The following is a 12,781-nucleotide window of genomic DNA, read 5'->3' as shown; positions in this document are numbered from 1 at the left end:
TGACAGCCTCAAAGGTCCTGACTTTCCAGGACCTCAAACAAGAAGGACACAGCATTACGTCACAGAAATCTTGCAAAGAACTTTTTTTCCTTTTTCTTTCCCTCCCCAAGCTGAAGTGATCCTCCTGCCTAACCTTTCTGAGTAACCAGGACAAGTGTGACTGGCTTTGCACAGCAAGCCACTGACTGTGACCATAGCAGACTGGGGTTGCAGGGAGCATTTTCAAATACTGCCGAAGCTGTCTATGGAGGCCGGCCATAGGGGATTGATAGATCCTCTTGAAGAGCCTTTGAGTTTCCTGGGGAGGGGGGAAACAGAACAAAACCAAAACAGATTCTCTAGGCGAACAGAAGCATCTAGTTACTCTATAGCTCAGGCCACTACAGGGGGTGACACTGAGCACATGCAGGTGCTGGACTGGAGAGATGGCTGAGCAGTCAAGAGCACTAACTGCTGTAGGGCAGAGGCGACACACTTGGGAGGCAGAGGCAGGCAGATCTCTGACTTCCAGCCCAGCCTGGTCTACAGAGTGAGTTCTAGGACAGCCAGGGCTACACAGAGAAACTTTGTCTCAGAAAAACAAAACAAATAAAAAAAGAGCACTTGCTGCTCTTGCAGAGGACCTGGGTTCAATTCCCAGAACCCACATGCCAGCTTATAGTTGTCTAACTCCAGCTCCGGGGAGTCGACACACATGCAAGCAAAACATCAGAGCATATAAGATAAAGTAAACCAAAAAGGACTGCCATAGCCTCCCTCATGTCGGGGGCCAATACACGCATGGCCCGCCAGTTCACGCCCAAGGAGTGAGAACACCTAGTTCTTTGCTATCCTGACATAGAAGGGAATGGAAGGGGAAGCATTGATGCTGTACTTGCCTGTGATCCTGACCTCTGCAGCAAAGCTTACTAAATCTGTACTTTGCCCCAAAGTTGTTGATCCCACTGGTCCTTGCCAGAGACCCTTGTATGTCCTTCACAAGTGTGAGACTTTCAGAGTGTAAGGTATCTCAGCAGATAAAGGTAAGCTATGCAAGTCTGGAAGCCTGAGTTCCATCCCCAGAACACACATAAGGGTTGGAGGGAGAGAACTAAGTCTGAAAAGCTGTCCTCTGACCTCCCTGTGCACACAGTCCGTGTGCTGCCCCCACCCCACCCTGCATGCACACACATTTTAAATTCATGTCTTTCTGTGGGGCTTCCTGTCCTAGGCTGTCCATCAAGCATGACAACCCATTCAGGGACGTCTACAGCTGAGACCGTGGAGAAGTGGTTAAGTAGTGTGGGACAATGGTCTGTATTCTGTCAATTATATTTTAAATAAATGCTGATTGGCCAGTAGCCAGGCAGGAAGTAGAGATGGGGCGACAAGAACAGGAGAATTCTGGGAAGAGGAAAGCTTGTTTGGCAGTTCTGACCCAGCCACAGAAGCAAGATGTGACTGCCTCACTGAATAAGGTACCCAGCCACATGGCTAACATATACTAGAATAATGGGCTAATATAAATTGTAAGAGTTAATAAGAAGCCTGACCTAATGGGCCAATCAGTTTATAGTTAATGTAGACCTCTGTGTGATTTCTTTGGGACTTAACAACTGTGGAAACCAGGCAGGACAGAAAGCTCAGTCAACAGAATGGTGCCCAATGTGTGGACAACTGCATCCACATAAAGCCTGAGAGAGCTTAGGAAGTAATTCTAGACATAAAATAGAGTTAAGCATGGTTTATTGATAGCAGCACTTTCTTGGGCTGTGGTGGGCTCTGCTTGCTAGAGGCAAGTGCTCTCATTTAAGTACTGAATTCACAGTCCTCCTGCCTCAGCCTCTCAAGTGCTGGGATTACAGGCATGTACCACCCATCCACTACCCCTGCAAGTGTTAACCTTTTCATTTTGTATTGGTTGTTTCAGAATGGAAAACCAAGGAAGAAAACCAAAACACAAACTTGAACTTACAGCCATTGATCTCAGACGAAAAATCAGTGATTCTGGGAGAAACATCATTGAAGAAGGCTAATGAAGAACATTGCAAAACAGAGCAGAACATATGCCCAAATCCAGCCCCTGTTGGCCCCCATACTGTCCAGGTATCAAACCCTAGTGTATCACTTGCTGGACACCAGGTGGCTCCTAGTGGAGAGAGACCCTATATGTGCATCGAGTGTGGAAAATGCTTTGGTCGGAGCTCTCATCTCCTCCAGCATCAGCGAATACACACTGGTGAGAAGCCCTATGTCTGCCACGTGTGTGGGAAGGCCTTCAGCCAGAGCTCTGTCCTCAGTAAGCACAGGCGGATCCACACCGGTGAAAAGCCCTACGAGTGCAACGAATGTGGGAAAGCCTTTAGAGTGAGCTCGGACCTTGCCCAGCACCACAAGATCCACACGGGAGAGAAGCCTCACGAATGTCTAGAGTGTGGGAAGGCGTTCACTCAGCTCTCCCACCTCATCCAGCACCAGCGGATCCACACGGGGGAGAGGCCATATGTGTGCCCCTTGTGCGGGAAAGCCTTCAACCACAGTACTGTCCTGCGGAGCCACCAGAGGGTGCACACTGGAGAGAAGCCTCATGGGTGCAGCGAGTGTGGGAAGACATTCAGTGTGAAGAGAACGCTGCTGCAGCACCAGCGGGTCCACACCGGCGAGAAACCCTACACGTGCAGTGAGTGCGGCAAGGCCTTCAGTGACCGCTCGGTGCTCATCCAGCATCACAACGTGCACACCGGGGAAAAGCCGTACGAGTGCAGTGAGTGTGGCAAGACCTTCAGCCACCGCTCCACCCTAATGAACCACGAGAGGATTCACACGGAGGAGAAACCCTATGCGTGCTACGAGTGTGGGAAGGCCTTCGTTCAGCACTCACACCTCATCCAGCACCTCCGGGTCCACACTGGGGAGAAGCCCTATGTGTGCAGCGAATGCGGGCACGCTTTCAGTGCGCGCAGGTCTCTGATCCAGCACGAGAGAATCCACACGGGCGAGAAGCCCTTTCAGTGCACAGAGTGTGGCAAAGCCTTCAGCCTGAAAGCAACTCTCATCGTGCACCTGAGGACCCACACAGGCGAGAAGCCCTACGAGTGCAATCGCTGCGGCAAGGCATTCAGCCAGTACTCGGTGCTCATCCAACACCAGAGGATCCACACAGGAGAGAAACCCTATGAGTGTGGGGAGTGTGGACGTGCCTTCAACCAGCACGGGCACCTGATCCAGCACCAGAAAGTACACAAGAAGCTGTGACCCACGGCTGTCAGAAGCCCAACTTAGAACCTGCACAATACATGAACAGTTTTCCTCCCAGTTTGTTAAATCTGCAGGACCTTTCCTTGGTGGCTCAATGTCACAATTCCTTTTCCTTCTAGAGAAAACCATTCTAGTGTTACCTTTCCCTAACCATCTTGAGGTTATATTGGAGAATCCTATAATTGTGGATAATGGTAAAGTTAGCCATAATTCTGCCTTTATTTGACATGAATCAGTTTATTGAAACAACTGAGAAGACAGACTATATTGACATTTCAAATGGAGTTCCTTGTCTTACTAGCTTCATGCCTTTCCTGAATGCATCTGGTCATTCAAATGTTGTATTTAAATTTACAATGTTGGACTATTTTCAGTTCTTAACTTTTTTATTGGGGGAGGGTACTTTTAAAGGTCTTTGTGGAGCCATGGCTGTCCTGGAAATCTCTGTAGACCAGACTGACCTCAAACTCAGAGATCCACCTGCCTCTGCCTCCCGACTGCTGAGGATAAAGGCGTGTGCCAGCACCACCCAGCTTATTTTTGGTATTTATGAAACACTTAAGTACTATGTGTATAAAGTATCATTTAAAAAAATTCTTGGCCCAGAGAGATGATAGGTTCAGTGGATAAAACCTGAGTTTGCTTTCTAGAACCCACAAGGTGGGAGAGAACCAACTCCCACAGGCTGTCATCTGGCTTCCATGTTGACTTCCAAGCAAGAGTGTGTGATATGCACACACATAGATAAAACTAGTATTTTAAAATATTCTTATGAAATATTCTGAAATGGCAGCTCTAAGTGTTTGGAAAAGGAAAAAGATACATTAGTGAGGATTTATGTAAACTGAAAAGAATTGTTTGGTGTCTGTCTGAGGGTTTCTGTTGTCCTGATAAAACACCATAACCAAAGCAACTTAGCAAAGGGTTTATTTCACTTCCACATCACAGGAAGTCAAAGCAGAAACTCCTATACAGGCCATGGAGTAACACTGCTTACTAGCTTGCTCCTCATGGCTGCTTTCTTATAAAGTTCAGGTAGGATCCACTCAAACACACCTGTTGGTCCTGTGGTAGTATAGTAGCATCTATTCAAGAACTCTAACCCTGCCGTATGGTGCCAAGCCTTGGTTTCTCTCCAGGATCCCTTCAGCCCTAGGGCTTCTACAGCTGAGGCAGCATCTTCACTGGCCTCAGTGCCAAGCCTCAGCTTGAACCCACCATGCCTTAGAAACCTGTACCACATATCATTGAGTTCAGTTACCTGCCTCTGGACCACAGCTTCTTTCCAGATGCTAATCCTGAGTAGGCAAACACTTCCCAGATTTCACCTGAATGGTGCCGATTACTGCTCCCTCCTCACACCCCCACCACACATACAGGGTTTCTGTGTAACCCTGGCTGTTCTGGAACTCATTGTTGACCAGGCCTGCCTCTGTTGGGATTAAAGGCATGCACCAATCTCTTAATCACAGCTGATTAAACCCCAGCTGAGCCACAGATTAGTCCAGCAAAGATTCACTTTAATGGTTTTAACTTGGCTAAATTCCTTACTCTCAGCTGAGCAGAACAGATTCTTAACTGAATTATCACCAGCATGGTGGTATATGCCTTTAGTCCTAGCAAAGGCAGCCACAACTACATAGTGGAATCCTGTCTCAAAACAAAAGGCATGGTGATGCATGTCTTTAGTCCCAGCACTCAAGAGGCAGCTGAGATCTCTAAGAGTTCATAGCTAGGGCCAGATAAACCGTTGTCTCGAAAAACCAAAATAAATATCTGCCTCTAGTCTTTTGTGTTTCTCAAAACTTCCTTCTGAAAACACCATTTGTATTACCATCATTTTCTGAGTTCCCATAACTCATGAAGCCCTGAAAACTCAGCCATCTTCTAGCCCACGATCCTCCCACCAAAATGGTCAATATTGGCACAAATTTATGCATCAGATAGGATTATCCTAACACCCCTATTGAAAATTCAACTCATTGAGCTAGCAAGATGGCTCAGTGGGTAAAGGTGCTTTGTCACCAAGCTTGACAACTTGAGTTCAATCTCTAGAGCCCACATGGTGGACAGGAAGACACCCAGTCATGTCCTGCCATGTACCTGCACACTAACATACACAATGAGGGCCCACCAAAATTCCAGGCCCAGCACGTCATGTTCACATGCCCTCTAGCATGCCATCTTCTGACCCACAAACACTCAGGTCACTGCCCTGTACCAAGGGGCTCCCCCCCCCCAAAAAAAAACTGAGGCTCACACACAGCCTATTAGCCAAAGGACATACTTTATTAGCTCCTGAGTTCTAGTTCTCCTTCTCCTGTACAGTTTTGGTTCCACGTAGTCGCCCAGTCCGGCGGGCAGCAATGAGACCCACTTTGCGTCCAGCAGGGGCATCTCTTCGGATAGTGGATGGTTTGCCAATGTGCTGATGGTTACCACCTCCGAAGGGATGCTCTACAGGCTGTAGAGAGAAATAGAGTGAGGTCAGAGCAAGGGTAACCTCACCTATCTGGGGAAGGCTGACAGAACCCACTGTGTAGGACCTCCCTGCTGCAGCTCCTCCCAGCACAGGAATACTATCCCACTCCCAGTTCCTGGTTACTCACATTCATGGCCACACCACGTACACGTGGCCAGCAGTTCCTCTTGGCCTTGTACTTGTGGTAGGCACGGCCAGCCTTTAAGATAGGCTTGTCAATTCTGCCCCCACCAGCCACAACACCTGCAGAAATATAGGACACCTCTGAGATGTACACCACAAAGCCACAAACACCACCCCCCATTAGTGCTGTGCCAGGAATCTAAAACCCCCAAGACCATTTTCAGACAAAATGAAATGTACCATCCAGGTGCCTGAGCATTTCAGCAAACCTCAGCTAGGGAACCCCTTACACTCTGCAATCTGTCATTTCCATTGACAGGCAAGCCAAGATCCATGCCTTCATTAAACAAAATGCTGGCCCTGCCCACATTCCCAGGTGTGCACCTCAACATTAAGTGTCTGGGATCAGGACAGGTCCTCCAGCCTCTGAAGACACCTCCCATACAAACAGCCAACTCCACTGAACAAAAACGCTCTCTGTGAACATGCATCCTCAGAACCTGCCCTGAGCAGCCATGAGTTTGTGTGAAATGTTCCCAAGTAACCAAATAAAAGAATCTGTGTCCCATTTCCCTGACATGGACATCGCTTAGAAGTCACCAATACTGACTGGCCTCATCTTCTCCAAAAAGAACCAGACACAAGCACAGGAATCGAGTCCTAGGTTAGGTCACAGTGCACAAAAATCCCAAGTGGCTTTAAATATAAATTGTATGTGTATGGATGCATGTACAGGCCTGTCCACATTTGTGCAGACCCCAGGAGAGAGCGCCGGATTTCCTGGGACTCGAGTTACAGCTCTGAGCTAGAAAGGGAACCCGTGCTCTCTAGAGAACAGCCATTCCTCTTATCCACTGAGCTATCTCTACAGCCCATGCTGGAACAAACCCGCAAAGTAGATATCGTACTTTTCTATAATTCAAACCACACGTGTACCCTGTGTTCAAAGTTGGTGCCCCAAGAACAAGGAAATGAGAAATCTGGTTCTAGGTCCCAGGCCTAGCAGCTAGCTGTTCATACGCTGACCTCCCAGTCTGGAGGGTTCCACAACACTCTGGCACTCACCAACGACAGCTCTGTTGGCCGAGGAAATGACCTTCTTGGACCCTGAAGGCAGCTTCACTCGCGTTTTCTTGGTCTCCGGGTTGTGGGAGATGACTGTGGCATAGTTGCCGGAGGCTCGCGCCAGCTTGCCCCGGTCCCCAGGCTTCTCCTCCAGACAACACACGATAGTACCTTCAGGCATGGTGCCCACGGGCAAAACATTGCCGATGTTCAGCTGGGCTGTCGAGAGAAGTAGCCAAGCGGCCGGTGAAGCCAAAAGCAATGCGAAGGCACAGCAATCTAAGTCCTAGGCCCAGTCCCTTCTTCCCCGCCTTAAAGCGCTCACCCTTCTTGCCGCAGTACACAAACTGCCCGGTGTGGATTCCCTCTGCGGCGATGAACAGCTCCGTCCGCTTCTTAAATCGGTAGGGATCACGAAAAACCACTTTGGCGAGGGGAGCGCCGCGACCGGGGTCATGAATGATATCCTATGGGGCAGGCTGAGAAGGTTAGACGGTCTCCTCGAGGCACCCTGTTGCCCTGCTTGTCCCCGCCGGTGCCCTCATACCTTTACTATGCCCTTAATGTAACCGTGCCGCTCGGCGAAGTCCACAGCTCGCAGGCGCGCGGCGCCCTTACGGTGTTTCACGTGCGCGCGGAACACAGAACCGGCGCCTTTCCTCTGCCCTCGGATCACACGGCCCATGGCGGCGAGTCTGGAAAGGGTTCACATTCAGCGTCAAGAAAAGCAGGTCCCCGCCAGCTCCCAAGGCCGCAGACGCCGCCATCCCTCCCTCCCTGTCCTGGATGAGAGGACCAGGCCGCACGACAGACCACCGGGTAGGTGATGGTGGCAGATGGCGGTGGATCGTTTCAAGCCCGGAGCGACCATAACACAACCTACCTGCCGGGAAGCACGGCCGAAAGAGGAAATACGCGGCGGCAGGCAACCTTATCTTCCGGGGCGGGGCACCGCCTCTTCCTTGGCGCGATGCCTGTCGGAACTTGTAGTCACACCCGGGTAGTCCTGGTCTCTACCTCCTAGTGGCACTGAGGTTTACACAAAACCTATATAGGTGCCCTTGGGAGAAGCGGACTCTGGGGAAACTGACTCAGGAGTCTTTTTTTTTTTTCTTTTTTCTAAATTGATATTTATTGAGCTCTACATTTTTCTCTGCTCCCCTCCCTGCCTCTCCCCTACCCCCTGACTCAGGCGTTTTATGTAGGCCAGGTGGGCGGCGGTGGAGGCTTCCAGAGGTGGAAGGATTTGCCCAGGGCCACACAGAACTGAGCTGCAGAATCCGAGATTCCGAGCTTGGCCCAAACAAGGGTTTCCATATAAATCGAGAGTCTCCAGATGTTTTAACTCCGAGGTAGACGTAGGAGATTGGATATATAGACTCGGGAATCCTAGTGCTTTGCACAACTAGAAGATTGGGATTTGGAAGCGGAGCAGTGGTGGTGCACGCCTATAATCCCAGCACTCCAGAGGCAGAGGCGCCTGGGCAGCCTTCCTGGTCTAGAGAGCCAGTTCAAGGACAGTCGGGGCTACACACACACACACACACACACACACACACAAACTGTCTTGAAAAAGAAGAAGGAAGAGGGGAAGGGGGAGGAGAAGGGAGATTGGAATTTAGGTAGCAGAAGGCAACCTGCCAAGTCCTCAAGAGGTCTGGCAGAGAATCCAAAAGTCCATGACCTCAGCTTAGCAACTGGGACAAAGATGGGGGCAAAGACCCTAGAGAGCAAGGAAGGAAGGAGACAAAGGAGGGGCTGCTTGCCAAGAAAATGCCCTGGAGATGTCTCTGGTGGCACAGAGCCCCTGAAAGAGAGGGTCTTCATTTGAGTGAACCCTATCAGTAGGCGATGCCGTAAGGTGGAGACAGAGAAGGAGGTACATGAGGGTCCAGGGTTCCAGTTGGTAATAGAGGCTGGTACTCAAACCGGGAGACTGCACAGTAGAGGCTAAAAGTACCATTCTGAGGAGGAAGGAACACCCCGTAGTTAACCGCTCAAGTTCCACAGGATGCTGGTGCATGGGAGGCATTCCAGAAGGGCAGCGAAGCTGGGGGTGGCAAGGATCAATGACCTGCAGAACGGGAGACCAAGTCACCCAAGGCAGGATAAGGCATCCTGAGTCAGCCCAGAAGAGAACCAGAGTGAAAGATGCTATAGAGAAAGAGTCTGACAGGGACCAAACACTTACACATACTTGTTACAGGCTCCTCCAAAACTGTCCTGTGGGCCAGTTGGGTGAGGTGTGCGCTAGTAGTAGCAAGGCCTGGAGTACAACCAGAAAGCCATCTATGACCCTACAGGGTTCCCAAGACAAAACTCTAGCAGGTATCCTCCCACAGTCTTGAGGACTGTGCTCCACCCCATCCAGATATCAGCCTTCACCTACTTGAAAGGCCACCCAGCCTGGCTTGAAGCAGGGGCTCCACAGACATGCACCACCTTACGGTGATGGCTAATGTGGGTGAAGACAGCAAACACTGGGCATGGCCTTTTGAGGAACTCAGGGTAGGTCTCATCTTTCTGCGGTTAGGCTCTGTCTCTGCTTGGGCTAAGCACGACCCCTCGTTTTAGCCATAGTCAGCTAATCCCTGCTTTTCAAAAGTAATTTCAGAAACAAATGACTTGTGTATTTCCTTTTAGTATTACTTTTTAAAGAAGATCTATTTAACCATTTAATGTGCACTAACTGGTGTTTTGCCTGTATATACTCTGTGTGAGGGTGTTAGATCACCTGGAACTGGAGTTACAAACAGTTGTGAGCTGCCACGTGGGTACTGGGAATTGAGCTCAGGTCCTCTGAAGAGCAGCCAGTGCTCTTAACCACTGAGCCATCTCTCTAGCCCCTTAGTATTAATTTTTAAGCGTTTCTTGTCTCGTGTAATTTTTTAAATAATTATTCTGGTTTTTTTAGATTTATTTATTTATTATGTATATAACATTCTGCCTCCATGTATGCCCGCACACCAGAGGAGGGCACTAGATCTCATTACAGATGGTTGTGAGCCACCATGTGGTTGCTGGGAATTGAACTCAGGACCTCTGGAATAGCAGCCAGTGCTCTTAACCTCTGAGCCATCTCTCCAGCCCTTGTCTCATGTAATTTGTCATAAATGCAAGTCCTCTCACTTTGGAGAGGAGGAAAACTGGGATAACCCAAAATGCATAGGATAATGTGAAGTAAAATAATTGTTTAACTATGTAAAGTTATGTTGCATTTGTTTGTATTGCAGAATAATTGTTTGACTATGCAAAGATGTGTTGCTATTTCACTTTGCCTGCCTAAGGCACCTGATTGGTCTAATAAAAAGCTGACTGACCAGTAGCTTAGCAGAGGAGGGATAGGTGGGACTTGCAGGCAGAGAGAAAGGGGCAGCTGGAGCATAGGCAGGGCTGGCAGGTGGAGAGAAAGGGAGAACTGGGTGCCTGCCAGACACGGAGGAAGCAGGAAAACAGATGGACAGTACCAGTATGTAGATGAGGTAAATGAGAAGATCTAGACTGCACACTTCATGTACCCCGAAGTATGCAACTAGTGAGAAGAATCAGAACAACAGCTCCCCCATGCCTGACCCTTCCGGCCTCAGCATACATTGATTTCCATAACCTGGCCATAGAGAGCCATAGACTGTCCCTGCAGGAGGATGTGTTGGGTTTATGACTCTATAATGAATATTTGAGATAGTTTCAAAAAATTTTAAATTGCATGTCTTTAATTTGTTGTGGAAGGAGCATGCCACAGTGCACATAAGGGGACCAGAGGACAACTTCTGTGAGTTGGTATTTTCCTTCCATCACGTGGGTTGCTGGGATCTAACTCAGGTCCTTGGGCTTGGCAGCCAGTGTCATTACTCACTGAGCCACCATGCTGACCCCCTTCACCCCCCCCCCTTTTTATCTGAGGTCGGTTTATAAAGTAAAAAGATTTATATTGTTTCACAGTTTCCAGTCCACAATCAATTAGCCTCATTTCCTCGAGCCTCATAGCAGCACATCATGGTGGAAGGATGTGCCAGAGCAAAACTTCTCATCTCAGCAAAAGAAAAAAGTCACTGCGGTGACTACCACCTCCCAGTGGTAGCACCCTGTTGATCGGGACGTCAACACACGGGCTTGTGGGGGGCGGGGGTTATTGAATATCCCAACTGTAGCAGACAGCGACAGGAAAGGAAAGCACTGTCAGTCTCCTGTGGGTCCAGGATGAGGATGTCAAACCAGGCTGGTTTCCTACTCAGGACTAAGGGGAGAAGCCAGTTGGAACAGGTAGAGTAGTTGAAGGGGAATGAAGTTTTAGATGTTTAGGAGGATGCCTTAGAGATGTGTTAAACTTTCTCTGAGGGGTCTGACTATAAAGCCTAAATCACCAGTTCTCCACCTCCCTAATGCCATAGCCGCTTACAGTTCCTCATTTTGTGGTGATTCTCAATTATAAAATTATTTTTGTTGCTACTCCATAACTACAGTTTTGCTAGTTATGAATCATTATATAGATGTGTTTTCTGATGGTCTTAGTGATCTCTGTAAAAGAATCGTTCAGCCCCTCCAAAGGGGTCTTGACTCACAGGTTGAGAACCAGTAGCCTAATGGGTTTTTTGAATCCTGAATCTCCATGACCACATCCCCTAGTGTAGATAGAAATATTAGGAATATATCATGCCCCCCCCTTTTCATTTATTTGCTTTGGATTTTGTTTTCGAGAGTTTTTCTGCTTAGCCCTGGCAGTCCTGGAACCCACTTTGTAGGCCTGGTTGGCCTCGAACTCAAGAGATCCACCTGCCTCTGCCTCTAGCGTGCTGGAATTAAAGGTGTGTGCCAACACTGCTCCACTTTCTTTTCTTTCTTTCTTCCTTTCTTTTCTTTTTTTTTCCTTGACTCATTTTGCAGCTACAGCTGTCCTAGAACTTTCGAAGGCCAGCCTCAGATTAAGAGATTAGATTGGCTCTGTCTCTGCCAGGTGTGCATCACAGAAGAAATCTGGAACTGAGGGGCTGTTGAGATGGCTCAGGGGTTGGCAGCACAGACTGCTCCAGCAGAGGACTCCCTTCAGTTCCAGCACCTACCTATGTCAGGTGGATAATAACTGTCTGTAACTGCAGCTCCAAGAAATTTGACACTCCTCACTTCTGCAGGCACCAGCACTCACGTATACTCAGTGGTCGATGGCTTGAGCAAAATCCTAGATTCTACACCAGTAGAGGGAAAATGTGACCTTGAAAGACAAGGAGCTCTGTTACGTGACATTATGGGACCTTGAGAAAGACAAAAACATCAGTTTCTTCGTTTTAATGTAGGGACAAAAGGATCTTTTTCATTGGATTACTGAAGAGGTTAAATGAGTACACAGCAATAACACACAAGTGTACCAACTAAAACCCCAGGGTTGTCAGACGTTAGAGTGAGCATTCTCCAGGGGTGAGCTAAGGTAGTAACAGGGACACCTGTTCCCAAGAATGCTGCCTATTGACCACCCAGGGTATGATAGCTCATCTTGCTATGCTATATGTAAAGCTACTTGCAATTCTGTTCTTTTTGTTTTGTCTTTATGTACTCTGACTGTCCTGGAACTTGCTCTGTAGACCAGGCTGGCCTCAAACTCAGAAATTTCCCTGTCTCTGGAGTGTTGGGATTACAGGTGTGCCACCACGGCCTGACTGCTATTCTGTTCTTTCTGTTACACTCCTACAAAAGGTATTTTCAGAATTGTGTACTGATAAAAATTCCTGGGAGCTCTTCAAAAACTTTGGATTCCCGGGGCTGGAGACATGGCTCAGTGGTTAAGAGCATTGCCTGCTCTTCCAAAGGTCCTGAGTTCAATTCCCGTCAACCACATGGTGGCTCACAACCATCTGTAAATGAGGTCTGCTGCCCTCTTCT

General features: G+C 48.6%; 2 protein-coding genes across 12 annotated transcripts in view; one reads left to right on the top strand and one right to left on the bottom strand.

Moving 5' to 3' along the window:
• LOC119822419 (zinc finger protein 250) overlaps positions 1 to 5,022 on the top strand; it is a 30,600-nt gene extending 25,578 nt beyond the window's left edge. For all 11 annotated transcript variants that reach the window (XM_038341709.1, XM_038341712.1, XM_038341705.1 and 8 more), the window contains one exon: positions 1,910 to 5,022. In XM_038341709.1, coding sequence (XP_038197637.1) covers positions 1,910 to 3,234 — 1,325 coding nt within the window. In that variant the 3' untranslated portion in view covers positions 3,235 to 5,022. The remainder of the gene's footprint in view (positions 1 to 1,909) is intronic.
• Positions 5,023 to 5,505: 483 nt separating this feature from the next.
• Rpl8 (ribosomal protein L8) lies at positions 5,506 to 7,602 on the bottom strand. The gene is made up of 5 exons (XM_038342835.1): positions 7,455 to 7,602; positions 7,233 to 7,374; positions 6,908 to 7,126; positions 5,847 to 5,962; positions 5,506 to 5,701 (listed from the first exon to the last, which is right to left on the bottom strand). The coding sequence occupies exons 1-5, from the start codon at positions 7,590 to 7,592 to the stop codon at positions 5,543 to 5,545; spliced, it is 774 nt and encodes a 257-aa protein (XP_038198763.1). The 5' UTR covers positions 7,593 to 7,602; the 3' UTR covers positions 5,506 to 5,542.
• Between the last annotated feature and the right edge of the window lie 5,179 nt (positions 7,603 to 12,781).

The sequence above is a fragment of the Arvicola amphibius genome, chromosome 9 (assembly GCF_903992535.2).
Source record: "Arvicola amphibius chromosome 9, mArvAmp1.2, whole genome shotgun sequence".
Lineage (NCBI taxonomy): Eukaryota > Metazoa > Chordata > Mammalia > Rodentia > Cricetidae > Arvicola > Arvicola amphibius.
Note: the sequence above shows the minus strand (reverse complement) of the source record. Positions and strands in the feature narration are given on the sequence as shown.

Coding starts and splice junctions, on each gene's coding strand:
- Rpl8 (XM_038342835.1), bottom strand. CDS start 7,592: ATGGGCCGTGTGATCCGAGGGCAGAGGAAAGGCGCCGGTTCTGTGTTC. Junction 7,127..7,232: donor TGTGTACTGCGGCAAGAAGG/GTGAGCGCTTTA, acceptor TTCTCTCGACAG/CCCAGCTGAACATCGGCAAT. Junction 5,963..6,907: donor GGCCAACAGAGCTGTCGTTG/GTGAGTGCCAGA, acceptor ATATTTCTGCAG/GTGTTGTGGCTGGTGGGGGC.